Raw genomic sequence first — 21,960 nt, 5'->3', positions numbered from 1 at the left:
CCATCTGACTGATTAGTTCACACTGACACAATCGTATTTCTAAGCTCTATTGACTGTTCTATTTTATATCTTACTGTACATACTAAGTTATGCACAGCATATTGCACATTCAGACGGAGGCATAACATAAGGATTTTTACTCCTCATGTATGTGAAGGATATAAGAAATGAAGTCAATTCAATTCAATAGGAGATGGGAAACCCAATTAAAAACAACTTTGTTTTCTCCCAGAGCTGTGGAAACTTGTTTTGAATAACACTAATTATCCAGAAATTTTGCTTGCTACATTTGAATTTTGCTTGAGCTAGTATATCACTCTGCAGCTCAATAAGGCATTCTTGCGATGTGGTGTGAACATCATTCACACTCACCCCAAATGGATCCACCACCCAATCTGGAACATGCATCTCCAGCAGGTCTCTGAACCGACATTCCATCTCAGTGTGCAGTTGTTTCAAGTGATCAAAAGATACAATCAGATCATCTTTCAATAATTAAGAGTGGCCAGTGAAGGAAATCGCATAAAATTGCGACGTCCATTATTGCTGCTGGAAGTTTGAGTTTACCAATGAAAGCGGTAATAACATCTTTGCATGATATGAGATTGCAATTTTTTCCTAGTAACTGTTTGTTTAATAAACCCAATTTTTCAAATATGTCTTAAGTGTAAAATAAAGATCATGTATTCACTGAGAAAAATGAATAGAATTTCCTTTCAAAATATGATAAGTGTTAGGGATTTAATGGAGGTTGTAGTGGTAGATAGTGATGCGATGGTAGACCACATACTCTTGCCTCTCTGCGGTTTAGCCAATTCTGGCAGATGACCCCACTGCAGCCTTCATGTTATGTTTTTTAAGTATTATAACACGCACCGGTCAGCAGAAGGCAAACGGAGCTACCTCCTGCTGCATACTCACTGATTGGCCTCCCTGCAGGCAGCCCCCAACGCCCATCGGCAGTTTGTGATTTGGGAGTGGATGTGGAGCGGGGCTTAGTGGGCCGTCCTGGAGGGTGTGAACAATGACCTGTGCATGGTCAAGCAGGAGCAGAGTTAATGACTGATGTGCAACGTTCCCCCCTCCACACACACACACACACACACACTAAGCTGTTTTGCTCTCTCACTTGCATCATCTAGCATATTTTCCCATTCATTTCATTCAGGGTTACAATAAAATAACATGTATTCAATTATTTTTAATTTATATATTTTAGTAATATTTCATTAAAACAGTAAACCTACCATGGTTCATTCAGAAACTACCATGGCCCCCAATTTCTTGTCCTTTACTTGTGGCCCCTACAAAATCTGGCATGACGCACATTGAGAGAATTTTATAAAAACCTGCAGAGATGTATGGAATTGATACATATTGTAGGATCTCTGGCTGAGGTGCCTTAAAACAAATTTCACTGCCTCAGAATAAGGGTTGGACACTGAGGGCTGTGATGAGAAGAAATTTCTTTGCATGAAAGCTGGTGAATATTTGGATACATCTATCCAGATGGGCTATGGAAAACGGAATTCATTAAATTCATCCAAAACAGAAAGCAATGTTTTTCTGCATATAAGGAGAATTAAGGGATATATTAAAACAGCAGGTAAATTGAGTTGAAATGCAAATTCAGCTATGGTCTTGATGGATTGCAGAGAAGGCTCAGAGTACAAATGGCCTACTTCTGCTCCTACTTATTATGTTCTTATATTAATCTTATAGATATTAAAATTATATTAAATATAAATGGCATCATTTGAAAAATCATTTGTATTGAAATCCCTTGCCAAAAATTATGTAACATTATGCCCATTTTAGCAACAGCAAAAACTGTTGAAATTTTCTGACACTCTGTTTAGTAGATGTCAGAATCAGGTTCTGCCGAAGGGTCTCAGTCCGAAACGTCGACTGTACTCTTTTCCATAGATGCTGCCTGACCTGCTGAGTTCCTCCAGCATTTTGTGTGTGTTGATCAGAATCAGGTTTGTTATTACAAGTCTTTTAGGACTTGAAATATGTTGTTTTGCTGCAGCAGAGCAGTACAAAGTTATTAAATTACTATAAAATAAAAAAGTAAAAAAATAGTGCGAAACAGGAACTGTACATGTCCATGGGTTCACAGGCCATTCAGAATTCAGATGGCATAAGGGAAGAAGCTATTCCTGAATAATTGAGCGTGGGTCTTCAAACTCCTGTACCTCCACCCTGATGGTAGTAATGAGAAGATGGAATGTGTTGGACAATGGATGATGGATGCTGCGTTTTTGAGGCATCACCTCTTGAAGATGCCCTTGATGGTGAGGAGGAATGTGTTCATGATGGAACTGGCCGAGCCCCCAACTCAGTGCAGCCTCTTGTGATCTTGTGCATTGGGGCCCCCCTGCAAGGCTGGGATGCAACCAGTCAGAATTCCCTCCGCTGTACTTCTAAAGACATTTGCTAGAGTCTTTAGTGATGTGGAGTCTCTCAGTCTCCTCATGTGATAGAGCTACAGATTAGAAAATCAGACCAAACAAAGGGATATTAGTATAAGCAATGAAGGCTGAATAATACCAGAAATCTCACATTGTTGCAACTTTCAAGATCATAAATTAATATAAATTATAAATTAAAGTCTGGAACCATTATATGCACAAGGGACTTATGGTGTTTCAGGAGATGCATTGAGGAAGGGCTTCAGTTTTTAATATATAGCATCATAAACATATATCAAAAGAAAGTGCAGGCCAGATCTTTATTATAGAAAACCACAAGCAATACATGCTAAAATAACCATAAATCAAGGTAAATATGCCCTAAAGTATTGCTGTTTTTGAAACTTTGGGTATTAATTTACACAAATTTTATACCAGTGAAACCAAAGATAATTCTTACAAATGATATTTCCCCTGATTAATGATGAAATTTAAATCAAATCAAAATGTTGTCAAAGGATATTCCAGTAGCCAGTGGCTTTACCCATAGGTTCCTAGTCGAGAGCACATGAAGAAACAGGGCAAGTGGTCCGGCTGTATGAACTCCCTGACAGATCACTGCTCGGCCCTACCGGCGCCACCTTGACCACTCCCAGAAGCAGCCCCATGGTGGCCCTCCTCAGTTTGCTTCCTTTGCATTTGATAGGCACCAATATATAACTGTACGTCCAGGCGATACCACTTCAAGTAACACAATCTCCCACACTCTGGAAAGGCAGGGAATATGAACACCCCTGGGCCACGGAAACTGCATGCGGTTTGTTAGCCCACGAATCCACTTGAAGAATCTACCACATAGCCCTCTCCCATAATCTCCCCGGCGGGGCTTTGGCAATTTGTGCACGGCGATTTTGTGCGACTGTGGTGAATGATAAATGTATTGAAGTCCTACGTGATAAATGGGCTTAAATGAAGTATATTCAGTTACTGTAAGCATGTGTGGCATGTTATATGTGAATTTAAACCTGTTAGTTCAGCGCAGATGAATGGGCCTGGAATGCCCTTTTCCCTCTACAGGTACTGTTTGAGTCACTCCGTTCCTCCAGCATTTTGTTTGTTGACAATGCACTCAAATTCCCTCAATCTATTACAGGGAAATCACTTTACACTGAAATTGGTACTGAGTCAGTATACCACAAACACCTTGATACTTAATTTTACGTGTTCCTTTTCCCAGTGAATTAGTGAAGATGTTATCTAGCAGCTCCTTCAGCGCTTTGGGGAAAATAGCTTTCACAAATTCTTCATTTTAAAAACATAATTAATCTCCGCTTAGAAAGTTTCCAGCATAACCACATAACTCAAATTTCCCCGTCTGGCCCTTTGCCGTCTCCACTCAGGGAATCGGGCAACCTTAAGGGCGACTTGGCAGTGTCCCCACTGGATGTTACCTAAATAGCAGTTTAGTGAGATCAGCACCCACCCCCCACGTCTGCGTCCCTCGTTCTATTTCTCTTCAGTTATGCAACAGCCTCCGATAATGTGCTGTTTCTCAACCTAACCCGGCACAATCTCAGTACCCGCCCTCTCTGTGCCGTGGTTCCGGCCGCATTGGTTGCTCCCTTGTGCCTAGTTGGGTGCTCCCTTTCGCTGTGCGGTCGAGCGTCCTGTCAATCAGGCGCTTCCTTTTTTTCCACTCAGGCTTGGTTGCTCGGCGGCTGACCTACTAACACACATCTCGGGCACCAGCGGCGGCAGACGTGTGGCTTTATGTGGAGAGGCAAGGCGAGGTTTTCAATGGGAAGTCGAAAACAGAAAACTACAAAGTAAACCCAGCAGCACTTTCACTGTTCACAAGCAGCTTTGCTTCGGCACTTACTGATCGCATTGGATGGTGCTTCGCGAGGTAGGAAATAGTTTAGTCTGTTGTCTTTTTGTGTACTATGTATTAAAATTGATTTAATCTCCGCCTAAAGGCGCAGAGCTCCAGGGAGGCAGCGCTGCGCATCTTGCTGTGACGAACAGCTTCTATATATAAATTCTCTAATTATAATATCTATCCATAGAGGAGACACTGAGCACAACATCCTATTATGTAACCACGGGAGCGCTGTTAGTTCTGGTAACGAGGATCTAGATGTTCAGAGTGTAAGCACAGAATTAGAGTAGGGTCCCAAAACACACAAAATATCACGGTAGATTTGTAATAAGGAGTTAGGATGCCCTTGCTATAAATCTCGTTTATGTGTGTGTGTTTCCGAACAAAACAGGTTGGCGCTGGGTGGTACGAGCAGCAAATAGGGTTATGTGATGAATTCTCCTTTTCTCGTGTATACATTTTATGACATTATTACACTATTATTAATAGATTGTTCGCTTGCCGAGCACATCCTGTGCCTTGTACTTGTAGGGTTTGTTCTTGGAAACATTGCATAATATAGCCATTATAAATCGCTGGCAGGATCAAGAAGCTGAATGGACGCTTTTGTAATCCTGCTATTAGGAAAATAGGACGCGGGTGCACTGCTGTCTTGTCCCTTTTTGTAACAAAAGAGAAAGTATTTTAAAATGGCTAAGCAGATATGTATAAACAATCGATTGGAAGCGGAAAGGGCTGCCGTTTTAATATAAAATCCTGAATATTTCCATAATGTTGTGTTACTCGCTTCGGTAACCGATCGTTCAAATGTAACATACATTGTGACTCTTGGCCCTTTGAAGCAAGCGTTTTCGAAAATATTGCATAATCTAATCGGGAGAGAGGAAAACTGAAAGTTGAAAGAGACAATGTTAACCGTGCAAACTATTACAAAGCAGGTATGTCTTAGAAAGGGATCGAGGATTGTTTGGGGGTATCCAGGAACTGACTGCTTCAGCTGAATAAGCTTTTAAAACGAATGTTGGAATTTAACGGACCTAAATTCCTTTCCCAGTCTTTTGCTTAGAAAATACAGATGAAATCTTTTATTTTTTAAAAAAGAAAAAAAGTTTTAGTTATATGCCGCAGCTTCTTGTGTTTTTCCTCCCCCAGTACAAAGGAGTATGTTGTAGGCGTTGGTGTTGGGAACACGTGAAGGGCAGCGGCTGCATTCCTTTGTTCAGGGTGGATTGGAGTGAAGAGCAAGTCGAAGAGCTGAATGAGGATGAATCAGCCGCAGGATCAGCTCGGATGCTGCTTTAGTCACGTATTCTGACTCTCACTGTCGCAATCCAATGAGAGGGAAAGAAAACACACACAGAGGTACATTACATTGTGAGGCAATCGCTTCTGGATTGACACATCGTTCCAGAACATTTCATCAGTGTAGCGATAAACACCTTTAACGTTATCGAGGCGCTCAATGGGAGAAAGAGAGTGGGTGGTGGTAGGGCACTGGAAGACACTGCTATAAATGAGACGAAAACAGCTCGTTCAAGACGTTCTTTCGTGGTGGATCTATTAGTTTAGCAAAACTTCCCCACTCCAGTTCTCTTTGTGATAGATGACCATCTAATTTGTCCCAGCTCTCTGCTTTTTCGGTATGGCTGTTTTGATTTCTAATGATTAAGTACAGTAAATGTTTTTTTCCATATAAGCCTAGCAAAGTGTTAATTACTTCAGCGAAAACTCTGCTCTTCATAGTTTTTATAATATATTTATTTTGAGTAATGTGCTTTTATAAAATATTCATTCAGTTATTAATTTCCACGAAAATTGAATCTCTTAGATTCAGTCTTTCAAAACAGACAAACCGATTTCCCCATTCCTGGTCTGGCTGCTTTGGTTGCACTTGTTCTGCTGCTTTGTTGCATTAAGTACATTATAGCGTTTGAAATGTGTGTCACTATTATTGTTGACCTGACAGCAGGAGTCAATTGTGTGTGGCTGGCTAAGTAGGTCATGTGTATAATGGCTTTATTTTCCTGGTTAGTAGCGTTGTCATCAAAAGCTTTGGAGTGGATCATTGAGTTGCAACGCGGGCATTGTTCTCTAGAGGGCGCCACGATTATCTTTATTTGCGTACCCTATCTGATTTAAGGTCCAGCAGAAAGTTTTTTGCACTGCGAAGACGGAGGAAAAAAGAAAAAAAAATTACAGTCGGTATGGAAACCTTGTGCACTAAAGGTTACTGCACAATTTCCTGATTTCAAATGAATTAAGATTTCAATTGGTTTACCCAATATGTGAACAAGGATAGTCCTTCTAACCCACGTGAATTCAACAGTTGTTAGTTTTCCATGCATATTTTCTTAGTGACCCATCCCTGCTGAATCCTGCCAGCAGAATTCGGGCAGTTTATCCAATAGTTGTTTTGAAATCTTGGAAGCTGTGATCTGAATAGTGACAATTGTTCTCAGCCTACCTGAATGTCCATTTAGTATAAAAACAATGCCTTAATATAACTATAGAAAGCCTTGTGGACCCATACTTTAAGTATTGAGATGTATTATATCCTTTTACATTGGAGAATACTTGTTATGGAGGGAATTCTGGTTTATGGGGTAGCATGACAGGAATATGAAGAGAGATGGAAAAGGCTAGGCCTCTATTAATATCATTGAAAAATTGCAAAACTGTCAAAGAGTTCACCAGGGTAGTTACAGCAATGATGTTTCTCCTTGCAGAGGGCTCTATAATTAGCAGATTATTGTCTCAAAATAAGAGGTAGGCCATTTAAGACTGGTAAAAGGAAAGATTTCTTCACACAAAGGGTTGTGGATTTTTGGAATTCTCTAGCCCAGAGGGTTGCAAAGCCTCACTGATTAATAGCATTCAAAAACTGAGAATGATGGAGTTCTGTATATTTGAGTACTCAAGAGATATTGAGATAGGACAGGCAAATAGCATTGGCACAAAAAGATTGATCAATATCTTTTTGAATGGTGGAGCAGGAGCTTCATGACCTATTACTGCCCCCTTTCTTTTATGTTCAAAAATTATTGTTGCTTTTGAACATGCTACAACACCTTTACTAATATTGTGATTAAGGTTTGTTAATATCATAGTCCTATGATATTTTTGATCAGTCTAATGGCATGGTCAAACTGTACATCAATAATCCAACGTGCTATCAGAATCAAGTTATTGCATATTGTATTGAGTGCAAGTGGATTTTCAGTATCCTTATTTTTCCTTAGCAACAAAAAGTAAGTAAAACCCAGTACTTATAACTAGAATGTATTCAGAAAACTGGAGCAATATAATTTCCTGTAGTATACAATTGGTGCCAGTCATTCCATGAAAGTAAATGTAATTGTGGTAGCTTAACCATTTTGCTTTCTAACACAGAACAAATAAGATGAAATGTGTGCTCAACCATCATCTTCAGCCTACTCTGAAAATAGAAAGACAATCATAGTTACAATTGAGTAATCAAGTAAGAACAATATGTCATTTTGTATATGCAAATCATTTTCTGATTTCTGCCCTTAAGGTTTTCTAAAGTCAAGGTAAATAAGGATTATGTTACAAAATTGTTTTCTTCATTTTGAACGAATCTTTAAAATTTAATTCTGCTTTTTTTTTTACCAATGGTTCAATTTAATACCAGAGCATCTACAGAGTATACAACCTGAAATCCTTATTCTTCACAGGCATCCACGAAACAGAGAGAAAAAACCCAAAAGGATGACTGACAGAAAAATGTTAGAATGCCAAAGCCCCACCCCCCACCATACTAACATGTGAAACTTTATTTGTGAAGGCAGGCTCTATTATTATAACTGAAAAAGAAGTATGATGTACTGAGAGTATTCTTTTAGTTCAGTAAATATTTTAGCTTGAAAATTGTAAATGTATTTATGTACAATATGTTATTAAATGAAGAGGGAAGAACTAAGATGATGTTTTTGGATGGCATGATGGCTCATCTAGTAGTCACAGAACCAAAGACTCAGGTTCAGTCCTGTACTTGGATTTTGACTCTGGAATATGCATATTCTCCCCTTGAATACATGGGTTTCCTCTGAATGGTCTGGTGTCCTCCCATCTCAAAGATGTGTTGGCTAGTAGGTCAATGGCTACAGTAAATTGCCCCTAGTGAGTATACAAAAGGTAGCATCTGGGGAGAGAATGTAAAGAAAAAGGAAAGAATGATAAGCAGGTGAGAAGAATGAAAAAGGGGGACTTATGTGGGATTATTATAAATGAGTGATTGATGGTCAGTGCAATTCTCTACGACATTATGACTTAACAACTGGTTCAGTAAACAAATATTTTACTACATCACTGAATTAATTTTATTTGTTAGTACGTTTTTGAAGAGAGTGAAATTCATTAACTTGTGGGGAATTGATACTTACGCCAGTCTTAAAGATCGTATATTTCAATAAGAGTAGATGAGGTAACATATATAGTTAAGTGTTTGTAGACAAATTTACATAAAATATTAGTGTTGTATTAATCATCACTTCACTTACAACATTTAAAGATACTTAATAAAAATCTTTAATAAAATTCATCATGCAACTTACATGGGTTGGGAATTGCCACATAAATTATGAATTTAACAGGAAATTATTGTTAAATTATTTTGTTATGTTTTTTCCATTCAGCCCCAAACTTGGTTACATTCCTCATTATTCATTTTTTTCCCATAATGAAGCATAATAACCATAGATTCGGTATTAACTATTCACTTCCCGCTGTGGAAATCGTTGTATTCATTTGTAAACAGGTAAACTCAAAGAACTAAAGTAAATGTTTCAGGAAGAACTGGATTGAAATTTTCATTAAAGGTCTGAACTGCTGACCGGTTCATTTATTGGAAAAAGTATTTCACCCATGATTTCAGTAATCAACAGTTCTTGGGGTTTCCCTTTGCAGAAATTATTTATCTTATGAATAAGAAGGTAATGCTCTACTGAGTATTGAAAATCTGCATTAAAAGAAGTAAAAGTATAAAACAATATTTATTTGGGAAGCTGTTCCTCCTCCAGAGTTGAAGAAAATTAATGATAGCTGAAATAGGCAATTAGCGACGTTGTTAAAAGGTGTATTTTATCCTAATTAAAGAACATTCCAGAATTGTTGGTATTCTTGGAGATAATCAGTCAGTTATTTTTACATATATCTATGTAGTAGATTAAATTATTGGAAAAAGGGAATGAAGGCTCAGTCGGTATTCAATTTATCATCAACAATACTTTAAAGACAGAATTTGAAAATTGAATAAAATCTGAATTAATATAATCTACCATTTCATTCATAACAAATCTGAAGCCTTGGCTCCCTATTAAATTAAACTATATAAAGTTTCAGCAAAGTACCTAAGGGTATAATGGAATATCACAGCCATTGAAATATTTTCTACCGATTTGTTTTAAGTCTAGAACTTGCTTTCTTCTCCATGTTCTCCTGATGAGAAAAAAAAATGACTAAAATTTATAAATGCTCAGTCCTGCTTTAGATGTTTCAGCAGTAATTCATTAAAATCATTTAATTACAAAAGGAAGATTAAAATTGGAGAGGGCAATTTTGTAGAGAAATAAGACCTGTCATGTTTAAATATGATGTTTAATTGGAAATGGGGGGGGGGGGAGAGATTTCATGCTATCTTGTCCTTCATCAGTAATGTGGTTTACAATTAGTGACAGTAACCCACTACCACATTAAATCCACCTGATTCAGAGAATATTTAATCTTTCAACTTGTTTTTAATTTAAGAAAATAAAAAGTTCTTTTTAAATTAATATTAACCAAATTTGGTGTAAGAGGACAATTAGAATTAGTAAAGGCAACTTATGGATTAAATATTGTTTGATTCATCGGTGATGTCACTAAACTTATTTTACATTTATTAAGAAAGAAAGATTAGTTATAATATTTTAAAACAAAACCAGGGAACTCTCTACTTTTGTTATGGTCCAGTGAATCTGTATTCACTACTTCTCTTGCATTGCCATTGTTTATAAACTTGGCCTGTTAATAAGAAAAAAGCTGAGCAGTCAGTTATCATCTGATACTATACTTGATCACTATTTTTACTAGATGAAGACTAGTTATTTTCAGAATTGCTAGTAATAATTTCCACTAGTAATAACTCATGGGATTTAACTTGGTGGGATACAGGCTCGCAGAGTAATTTTCCAAGTCGTGACTCACAAAAATAATATTTATTAAGTATATGGTTATTTTTGGCATCTAATTTTGTTAAGAAACAAACCAGTTAGAATACAAATAGTCCTTTTAAGACTAACTGACTACATACAGTACATGATGTGATATGACAACAATTATCTCATTTTTTTCATCTCCAGTCTCTTTTGCTTGGTAGCCTTATATTCTTATCTCATCTGTGTTTTGGCCCAAGCTCTTGTTGCTATGTACTTCTAACCTCCAGATATAGAAATGGAAAGATTGCAGATGGAATGGTGGCAACTTCAGTTGTAGTACGTCAATCACTACAAGTGATAGAAAAGGACTTCCCAAATTCCTAAGTGTCTTTAGAATTGATGGACAAAAACCCTTAAAAAGAAATACTGATGTGATTTTCATGGAAGACTACAATGGAGGAATATAATTACCACAACAATGGTTGGAGAATGTACACTTTTTAAAAAAAATGTTTACTTTGGGACTCTGCTGAAGAAATTTGCTTGTATCTGCATTGTACTTTAAATAAAAAAATACCTGAATACAGCTTAGTTTATAACAAATACTTCATTCTCTTCAACACCCATTTTGAACAATCAGTCTGTTCAGAGAATATGCATGGCATTGTATGAACTTAAGCATTTTGTACATATTGGCCTATATTTAGACGATGTTATGAACAATGGCAAGCACTAGCACTTGCAGCTGACTTTAAGGAAAGGTGCCTATAAAGATTCAATAATTTCTGTGGTGTGAGTCTCAGCATTCCTGATGCTGACGAGTCTTGGGGACCTCTGGAATCAAGCAACTGTGGTGCCTTGAAACAAGCTAACCAGGCAACCTCAGTAAGTAATTCTCACAGAAAACAACATTATGCAGCAGAAAGCATCATTCATTTGACTATGAATTCAAGATTGGATGTGGACTGCTTTTTAACTGCAATCTTTAGATAAGAAGGAGTCCACATAATTACCACTTGCCTCGAAGACTGGTGCGGATACCTCTACAGCACTGGCTGGCTTAATCAAATCTTAATTGACTTTAAAACTTACACTGCTTACAATAAAGTGTAACTCTTTAAATAAAAGGAGTCTATATCGGTGAGACCCGAGGTAGATTGGGAGACCACTTCAACGAGAATCTACACTCCTTTCGTCAGAACAAGCAGGATCTCCCAGTGGCCACCCATTTTAATTCCACTTCCCATTCCCATTCCAATTCCAATATGTCCATCCATGGCCTCCTCTGCTGTTGTGATTAGGCTACACTTAGGTTAGAGGAACAACACCTTATATTCCGTTTGGGTAGCCTCCAACCTGATGGCGTGAATATTGATTTCTCAAACTTCCAGTAATGGCCCCCACCGCTCCCCTTCATCATTCCCCATGCCCTGTTCCCAATCTCACTTTATCTCCTTGCCTGCCCATTGCCTCCCTCTGGTGCTCCTCCTCCTTTTTCTTTCTTCCATGGCATTCTGTCGCTTTCACCAATCAACTTCCCAGCTCTTTACTTCATCCCTCCCCCTCCAGGTTTCACCTATCACCTGGTGTTTCTCTCTCCCCTCCCCCCACCTTTCAAATCTACTCCTCAGCTTTTTTTCTCCAGTCCTGCCGAAGGGTTTCGGCCCAAAATGTCGACTACACTTTTTTCCCATAGATGTTGCCTGGCCTGCTGAGTTCCTCCAACACTGTGTGTGTGTGTGTGTGTGTGTGTGTGTGTGTGTGTGTGTGTGTGTGTATGTTGCTTGGATTTCCAGTATCTGCCGGTTTTCTCTTATTTGTAATTACAAACATGGATTCAGTTTTCACAACAATAATCAAATCTTGTTGTTCCTCTCCGTACCTCATGGCGTATTGAGTGGCAACCTTGCCGGTTCTTTAGCATTTGTCTGTTTTTTATGAGGCCGAGTTGTTAGCTCAACGCTCAACCCAGAACGGATAGAAAGCATGCAAGGAGCCGGCTGGATTCGAATCTTGGACCACTCACCTCGAAGGGTGGTGCGGATGCCACCACGCCACCGGCTGACTTAATCAAACCTGAATTTGACTTTAAAATTTACACCGCTTACAATAAAGTGTAACTCTAAATAGTTTTTACATTAAAAGTAGTTTGGAAGTATCAGAAGTTCTTGCATGTTTGCTGGCTTGAGGATTAGGATGGGGAAGACGGCAAATCAGCCCTGCTAGTGTAACTGTAGGGAATCAATGCAACAACAGCTTATGAATTTCCATGTTTACATTTACACTCCAAGAGTTCCTGCCTAATTTCTTCCATTATAACACAGAGCACTGCTGTCTCTTGGTGTTTTCTTAAGCAGATTCTCAGTGTTAACCATGGTGAAATTAGCTCTATGAATTTGAATAAGCAATTTTGAAAATAAACATGAGCACCAAAGTTCCAGATGACGTATGCCCGGACCTTCATGCCAGATTGGTAAAGCTAAATGCCCTGCATGATTGAGTCTGTCCATGCACTCTGCCTCTAAAGTTCATTCCAGTGAAGTCAAAGAATGCTGGAGGCAGACGGTAATATATTCTCTAGAGATTAACACTGCCAACGTAGAATAATATTCTAGGCAATGTTTTAGTGTTGCATTTATTTCAGATTGACTAACTTGTTTAATTTTCTTTCTTCCAGGTTATCAATAAGATCACAGTGCAATTGACAGATTCCTTCTAACAAGTCCAGAAATAATTTTTGTAGCTCTGATTGAAATCTAACTAGTAATGAAGATCTGGGTAAGGTTAAGGCTTCAGACTTCTTCATATTGGAAACAGTGAACATTTAGAAATCAAAGCCTACTAATGGAAGCAAAACCTTCATTGTGCTGTATTCTAGAAAACAGTTAAGAACTCTTTTTGTCCCATTGGTCATACAAGCACACAAGAACAAAGTCAAAATAATGGAGGCACAAAGACCAGCACTCCAGAAGAATACACCACTGGTTGGATCCTGCATTTCTGGAGAGCAAATGGTGGTATTAGCTCCTGCTTTAGAAAACATAGCAGAAAATTTCTCTGCAGATGACAGTTTGCTGAGTGATGAGTTGAGCATCGGATCTCTCAAACAAAAATCATCAACTTGCCGGAGAAAGCGGGAATTCATACCCGATGAAAAGAAAGATGCACTGTACTGGGAAAAGAGAAGAAAAAATAATGAAGCAGCCAAAAGGTCACGTGAGAAGCGACGTTTGAATGACATGGTTTTGGAGAACAAACTTATGGCATTAGGTGAGGAAAATGTAAGACTGAAGTCAGAACTTTTAGCTTTGAAGTTGAAGTTCGGATTGATTACTGCAGCATTTTATGCTCAGGAGGTACAGAATCTTGGGAATTCTTCAGGCCCATGTTTTCAAGACTATAAACCCTCCAACATGAACTTAACTTCTTTCCCACCTGACCATGAACACAATTTTCTAGCAAATGGCTGTATTTCTGTCATTAAACACTCACCACCAAGTTCATTGTCTGATGTTTCGGAAACATCTTCAAATGCCAGGGAAAGTCCTCTTCTCCAAGTTGCATGCAAAAGCCCAACCAGTACCTTCAAGGTTATAAAACAAGAGCCTCTGGAATTCAAAGTGGATTCTAGGACCTACTTAAGGGAATCTAGTGAGGATAATGGTTCATATGTTGCAACTGTGTACAGGAACTACATTGGGAGTGCCTTTAGTGGAAATTATTCCCATTCGCCACCTTCTTTACAGATTACCAGATCATCAAGTAATTCCCCAGGAACATCAGAAGCTGATGAAGGTTTCTTAGGGAAAAATACACCCGAAGAGGATGGAGAAGATGAACAGCGAGTACCAAAAGGCCCAATTCCCTCTCCTGTAGAACCAAAAATTGTGAGCAATGCCATAGTTAAGGTCCCTGAATCAAACTCTTCTGCACTGCCTCACAAGCTTCGTATCAAGGCTAGAGCAATACAGATTAAAGTAGAGAATGTGGAGGCATATTATGAAACGGCAGAAAAACAACCATCTGCCAGCAATATTTCCACTGAAAGATCTTGCACATTAGATAGTGCAACAACATTTAAATGCAATTCTTCAAAGCCAGTCCACTCTTCTCTTGCTCCTTTGAGTATTCAAGTAGCAAGTATCAATGATTGGTCCCAGAAACCAGAACTTTGGCGGCAAAAAGAAATTGAAGAGAAATTGGAAGGGGCATATAAAAATGTTCAGCCATGTTCACCAGTTGCACTAGCAAACCCATTGGTTAATGCTGGGAAGGACTCTGCTTGCAATGGCATTAATCAAGAGGCACACTTGGAATCTGACAACTTGTATTTAAAACAAGGCATTGCAAACCTAAATGCAGAAGTTGCAACGTTGAAAAAACTCATAGAAAAGCAGCAGGTTACTGCTTCAGACTCTAGTAAAAGCTCTACTGAGAAACGATTTGCCAACTAAGATTACCAAATGAAGTAGAGTAGTACATTTTATACTAGATAAATTTTCACTGGAACTGTTGTCATTTCACTGTAGTTAACTTGTAATTTCTTGTAAATGCTTCTGTATGTTCTGAATTGTACATTATGAAATTTGTCTTTTGTGGACTTTGTGATAAACGTTGTATGATGAAAACATTCACTTCTGTACATTCAACTGCCTGAAACAATTCTACAGATGAACCTTCTACCATTTTGTTTTATCAGACATCAAAAAGCCAAATATCAGGTACAACAATTAAACAGTTGATGAATAATGAGACTTGCTTGACTTTTGTTGAATGAGGAAATATTCAAAAATTATATTTGCATTCCAGATTGCAAATATGAAGATCCTGTTACATTCAATGGCTTAAGTGCTATTGTCTCTACCCTGGCAGGTTGTGCTCTAAATTTAAAAAGTCTCCTGGAAATGGCATGTTTTTGTCAGTAGTTTTACGAAACTGAAATTGAGGATTGATGAATTAAATGCACTACACAATATTTTATCTGGAAGGTGCTGTTCATCTGAAAATACTAAATTCAAAAAAAATTGTGTTTTATTTCAAAATTAATTGAATTTGAAATAATTTTTACCTCTTTTTAAAAAATTTGTTTTCTTTTTAATTTTGGTTATGGGAATAGAAAGTTTATTGTTTTTATCAGTAAGTACCAGCATCAAGCTTTCTTAGTCCTAAAGTTTTAAATCTAAAATCATCTTTGGATGATCAATAAAACTTCCTTGACTCCTATCTCTGAGAAACACCTTAGCTTCAGCTTTTCTTTGGTGTGGACACTGTGGTTGGTTGTCACGTATTGTCTATTCCCATTCCCTCAGAAAGTACTGGCTCTTTCAGCAGGGCATGTAAAAGGCAACCGTGATACAACTGGTCAATAGTCACAGCTCAAACTGGATAACACTGATCAATATGCTTCTCTGAAGTGTTGTTAGGGACCTAGATGCTTTTTAAATGGCAATTTGTAACTTCCTTGATCATCAACTTTATAACAATCTTTATATTCTGTTTCATTTAATAACTTAAACTTAGTTACTTATCTGCCATGTAGGATTTAACCTTGTCTTCTACTTGCATTATCCCTGCTTTTGCCAATGTGGTGAGAGTGTCTGCCTCTACACCAATAAAGGCATTGGCTTTCAAATCCTCACCATGCTTTGGGTGAACAGAAAATGCTCTAATCCTTCTATCATCACTTTAAATCTAGGCTCCTTGGTTTTTGACCCTATTGTTAAGGGAAGCAATTCCTTCATAGGCCTTTCAAAATTTTGCAGAATTCCTTTAAGTCTCCCATCAGCCTCCTCCATCACAGTGCAAACAACCTAAGCCTATTCAGTTTTTTTTTCCGGGACTGCAATATTCTGGTCCTGACAACAGCAAGCATTTCCTTGACACAATCTCCAATAAAATTGCATCTATCTTACGACATGGTACAAAAATTATATGAAGTACTTAACCTGTGGTCTGACCAGATGCACAGTACAATTATAGCATGAGATTTGCCTTAGCAAATAAAGGAAAGTATTCCATGACCTTTGTAACCAACAGACTTGTTATCTGTAGGAATCTGTGAATTTAACGGTCTAAGGTAGTTAGTGATACGGTGAGGATTAGGGTCTTTGGTCCTTTGAGCCATGCTGCTCCAGCAACCCCTGACAAACTCAATTAACCCTAACCTAATTAAGGGATAACTTACAATGACCCATTAACCTACCTAGTACATCTTTGGGCAGTGGGAGGAAACCAGAGCACCTGGGAAAACCGTCCCATTCCATGGCTAGGAAGAACTGACTTTTACAGATGGTGCTAGAATTGAACTCTGCACTCCAGAGCACCCTGACCTGCTATGCTACCGTGGCACCCAACATTTCTCAACACAGTATTGGTCCATGTATTGGGTATTCCCTGTGGCTGCATCTCCCGAGATGCATTACTACATGATTTTCCGATTCGAATTCCAATTGCCATGTTAGTGCTCAACTGTCTAAACCATCTATATCTTCAGACAGACTAAAATGTTTCTCCCCATTGTCAACTGCATGGAAAATTTCTGTAAGATTCATTTTTGTGTCTCCTACACTTAGGTCTTAATCACCAGTACCTTTCACAAATGACAAGGGATTGAGTACAGATTGAGTTGAACCTCACTGCTGCAAAATAAAGACATAAAATCTGTCAAACATTACACTTTGCTTTCTTTTACTGAGCAAAATTTGGAACCCTTTTCCATAGGCTTTCACATTTTGACCAACCTGTCATGTGGAACCTGGTTAAAAGTCTTGCTGCAATCAATATACAGCACATAACTCACTATCTTCACTGACCATCCTAACTTCTAATCAATCAACTTAATTATACATGAGCTTCCCTTAACATATCTATACTGTGTATCCTTGATAAAACTGTGCCTTCTATATGCAGTATACATTCCTTCACAACTGTTTCTTATGATTTGCACATTAAAGTTAAACAAACTAAATATGTGATTCCTACATTTTTAAACAACAGCTCAATGTTAGCAGATCCCCACTACTGCTGTTATATACAAGTTTTGCACCTCCCTGTACTATCATCTTTTCTTAAAGAGAAGCTCCTATATTCCAACAATATCTGCTTCAGTATTTTCCAAATTACTTTAACTAAGCTTTAATGTGCAAATCATCAGAAACAGTTCTGAGGAAATGTATATTTTAAGACCAAGAGGTCTCTTGAGGAGGAACAAAATAATGGACTAGGGCATAACTACCCAATAAAGCATCCCCTTTAAATATCTTGGATATTTGATCATTTGACTTTCAAGTGGATGGTTTATTATGTAGCTATGCCCTAGTCCATTATTTTGTTTTTCTGCAAGAGAACTCTCGGTCTTAAAATTGCCTTTGGCATTGAACTCTGTTATCATTATGTGCTTTTCCCCTAATGGTCTTGCTGTTTAATCAAGAAAACATTCCCTTAGTCAAGCAATAGGATCTTAGGAAATCGTTTGGAAATAATCCAATACTAAAATCAATGCCTTTCAAGGATTGTTTGCACAAGTAATAATGGTCACAAAAGCACAACACTTCAACATGTCATGCCAGTACATCAGTTTACTGCATCTAACACTATAATGAAAACTTATTAAAACCGTTGTTGTTTCCTTCCACCAATGAGAAAATATTTAGGGAGCACTGGCTAGATTTTCACATGTGTATGCATAAGTTTTCATTTTGGTATGTGTCTTTAAATACAAAACACATCACAATATGCAGAAAATACATATTTTAGCCACTGATGTTCAAAGCAAATGGTAACTTCCATTTGATATTTTATAAGTACACAATCATTATCCAACAGTTAGAACTTAAAATTTTGACTTTTGATTTTAAATATTTATGTAACCGTTCAACTGTTAAATCAGTACTGAAACACTTCTGCAACAAATAAGGGATTGCTCAGCTTGTTCCAATACAACACCAAATACCATGATTTGAATTAATTATTTTAAAACCAAAGGTCCCAGTGACCTTTAGTAAAGTTACAATGTTATATTTTGATAACATTTTTCATCTTTTTATTTCATAGTATTTACGTACATAATCCCAACATAATTGGTTTATATTTTGAAAATGAGTAACAATGTTAATTTCAATCAGATCAATCAAATATCCATGAACTTCTTGAAATTTATTTAAAACTTGGTTTAATAAATTCTATTCATGTCCTTACTCAACATTTTACTCACAGAAATGCAATAGAGATATCGATGAGAAGTTCCGCATACTTTAAGCAAGATGCTTCTTAGTTTGATAGATTGAATTTGAAAAAAGATGCTGCTTTTCATCTTTAGGCAAAACAAGCTTCAAACCAAAACATGGATTTTCTCTATCTGTAGCTTATGCAATTACTATTCTTAGTAATTCTTAATCCTTTGATGATGAAGAGTTTATTTGTGGCCTAAGGAATGGAGGGCAGTTATTGTTAAAAATACTGAATATGAGTCCTGTTCTGCAGCCAGCTTCCTCTTTCATGGCATGACCAGATCAAAATCTAAAGACATTTTAGTAATGCAGTTATGTTATTTAATCAGACATACTCCAAAATGGCAGTTATTCATAATACACATTATCCTCTTAAAAAATCCCTCTGCTTAGTAAACACATAATTTTACATGTTAAGTGCCAGTGGTCCGTTCTTAATAACAAACATAAATATAATCAATTGCTTTCAGTTTTTGGCAGACTTATTCAAATAAACAAGAAACCTGCTTGATTGTTCATTATATAATGACTGTTCCAGGCTGCACTTACTAAACAGACCTATGAACAGTGCCAAAATGACATCAGTAGAAGTTAAAATTAATCAGTTTATGAAAACAATTAGGGTTATGAAATATTCCAACTTTTCAAGTAAATATTATGTTATCTTAATTTACAATTCGTTTTCAAAAGTGTATTACCTTGTAATGTGTTCTCACTTGCTGTGAGTGGAGAAAACATACAAGGTACAGAAACCTTGTTAGGTCTCTTACAATCTCATGTATTAGTGAGCTAGTAATGGCATCAGTAAATCCATTGTATAGATTTCACTTGCATTCTATATTTAGATTGTTGTAGTCTATATTTAGATTGCAATGAAAAGATATCTGACACCTATATGATGACATGTATCTTCAAATATGATGATTCAACATATTTGGATATTATTGATCCTCGATGGGAAAAAACACTGAGAAGAATAAAGGATATCTTTTCCTGGCTCAATTAAAATATCATTTGCACTTTACAATAAGCAGTTTCTTTGTAATGATGATTAGGTGATAAAAATGAACTTCGTATTAATTGAAAAAAGATTAAAAACCCGGAACAAAATATTAATATCCCTTGTGCCAATGGGTTGTGAGCACTTGCTTGAGACTGCCTTGATGTTGGGAGTGGCACAGGGTTTTTCAAGTGGGCATCCTTCTTCTTCGATGTTTCGTCAATTAGCTGACTACATCTCCGGAGGGCTCAACAATGACTTTTGGTGTCCCAGAGTACCCCCCCCCCACCCCCGGTTGTGTCCTCCCACTCTCTTGATGCTATCTTGGAGCCCAGGAGAGGTCATTTCATTTGATCCAAACCCATTGACTCCTTCTTTCCACTGCCTCTGATGGTTTGCTGTAGAGTCTGACCATGGATCCCTAGCCCTTCCACAATTTGATGGTGGATGTGGCTATAAATCCCCTACAACCCACTTCCACCGGACAATCTTTGGTTTTCCAGCCCCGTCGCCAAGCCTCAGCTGCTAGATCTGCACCTGCTTGTGTTTATATGCTTCAGCCACTGAATCCTCCCATGGGACTGTGAGTTCCACAATGTAGACAATCTGTAATGAATTAGACTAAGGAACCAAGTCCAGCCGAAGGTTGGTGGTAGCAATTTCTGGTGGAAAGGTGAGTTGTTTATTGTCATCCACCAGCTATTTCCAGTCACGGGCCATGTTCATCTGTCTTGTTTCTAGCTTAGGAGGGAGATTAGTTGGTCTTTTCCCTCCCTTCCAGATGAATGCTGCTGGTGTTAGAGCTTTAGTCGTTCTAGGGGGGCAAGGAGTTGGTTGCTATCCTCTTGGTCTCGATTGCCACTGCCAGACTCTTCAAGACCTGGTTGTGATGCCACGTGTATCTGAGTTTGCATCTTGCCAGGATATGCTTGAGGGTTGCCGGAATCGGGCACAGGGCCCAAGTTGGGTCCTCACCGAGCCACTGGTGAAGGTTTTATTTGTGAGGGAAGCACATCATATCTAGCTCTGATGAGAAAGCTAAGTCTGTTTGCTTCCATCGCCCAAATGTCCTTGCAGCTGATTTTCCTCCTCGCAGTGCTTTCCCGCCACATCCATTGCCCCTGCTCAGCCAGGGAGGCAGCCTTTATACTTTTCTCTGACTCTTCTTGTCACCATACTTCCTCGACAACCATCTTCCTTCGCTCTGGAATTGTGGCCTTGTTCCAGGTGGGTCCACTTGCTGCCAAACAACCAAAGCTGTCCCACCCTGTTGGCATTGCCCCACAATGTCTCTATGTCCAACTCGTGCCGTTGCTTGCTGCACCGCATTGGATGGGGTCTATTTCCGTCCAGTTGATCTGGCCTGTGCAGAGTTACCAATGGTCTTGTTATGAGAGTCTTTGAGTGTCATCTGTAGATGCACCTTAGAGCACTTGAATTCCTCTGTAAGGCCAGTTAAAGGTAGCTCAAGGACTCCTTTACCATAGAGACTGATGTTACGGATACACCGAGCCACTGCTTTATGAACAAAGTGATGGTAGCTCGAGCTTCTTCACGGTTGTTAGTGGGACCTCGTAGACAGTGTGTGGCCACATCACCCGGGGAGGAGTCCAAACGGTAAGCACCAGAGCTTCAGTTTTCCAGGTAGCATGGTCTTGCCAGTTATCCAGGCCGTTAGTGATATGTAGCTTTAGCTGCCGCACCTGCTGTTTGTCCATGAGGCTGGTGTTGTAACATCTACCCAGGCTTTTGACAGGCTGTTCAGACACTGTTGGAACAGGGTCATCACCGATGAAGAACTTTATGTCTTTTAGCATTCCCTTGACTATGGAGATGCTTTGTGGCTTGCTGTGTTTGATTTTCACTCTAGCCCACTTGAGGTTTTCCTGCAGCTTTCCAAGTAGTTGCTTGGTACATACTGCAGTAGTGGCCAGTGTTGTTATATCATCCATGAATGGCCCAATGGGGGAAGAGAAAATCCAGCACTTGTTCTTTCACTGCTACCACCCATCTTGAAACCCTGATAATGACCTCCTTGGCCATTGTGAATGCCAGGGGTGATATGGTGCAACCTGTCATAATGTCTATGTCAGTCTCTGCCATTTTGTGGTAAAAATCTGCTGTTGTGAAGCACAATTGCAGGTCTTGATAATACAACTTTACCAGCATTGTGATGGGCTCTGGAACCTGGAAGAAGTCAAATACTTCCCAGAGGAATGCATGGGGAATTGAGCCAGATGCATTGGCGAGGTCCAGGAATATCACATAGAAATTTCTTTTGTCC

At 38.5% G+C, this 21,960-nt stretch overlaps 1 protein-coding gene across 3 annotated transcripts; it reads left to right on the top strand.

The window, feature by feature from the left end:
* Positions 1-4,109: 4,109 nt before the first annotated feature.
* On the top strand, positions 4,110-15,197 carry nfil3 (nuclear factor, interleukin 3 regulated). 3 transcript variants are annotated; one of them, XM_072281696.1, is made up of 3 exons: positions 4,110-4,320; positions 5,446-5,655; positions 13,126-15,197. In XM_072281696.1, the coding sequence occupies exon 3, from the start codon at positions 13,391-13,393 to the stop codon at positions 14,900-14,902; it is 1,512 nt and encodes a 503-aa protein (XP_072137797.1). In that variant the 5' UTR covers positions 4,110-4,320; positions 5,446-5,655; positions 13,126-13,390; the 3' UTR covers positions 14,903-15,197. The 3 variants fall into 3 exon arrangements, with proteins under 3 accessions (XP_072137797.1, XP_072137796.1, XP_072137798.1); XM_072281695.1 differs by lacking the exon at positions 5,446-5,655; XM_072281697.1 differs by lacking the exons at positions 4,110-4,320; positions 5,446-5,655 and adding an exon at positions 5,665-5,933.
* Positions 15,198-21,960: the final 6,763 nt, after the last annotated feature.

The sequence above is a fragment of the Mobula birostris genome, chromosome 17 (genome assembly GCF_030028105.1).
Source record: "Mobula birostris isolate sMobBir1 chromosome 17, sMobBir1.hap1, whole genome shotgun sequence".
Lineage (NCBI taxonomy): Eukaryota > Metazoa > Chordata > Chondrichthyes > Myliobatiformes > Myliobatidae > Mobula > Mobula birostris.
This window is presented reverse-complemented; position numbering and strand designations above follow the sequence as displayed.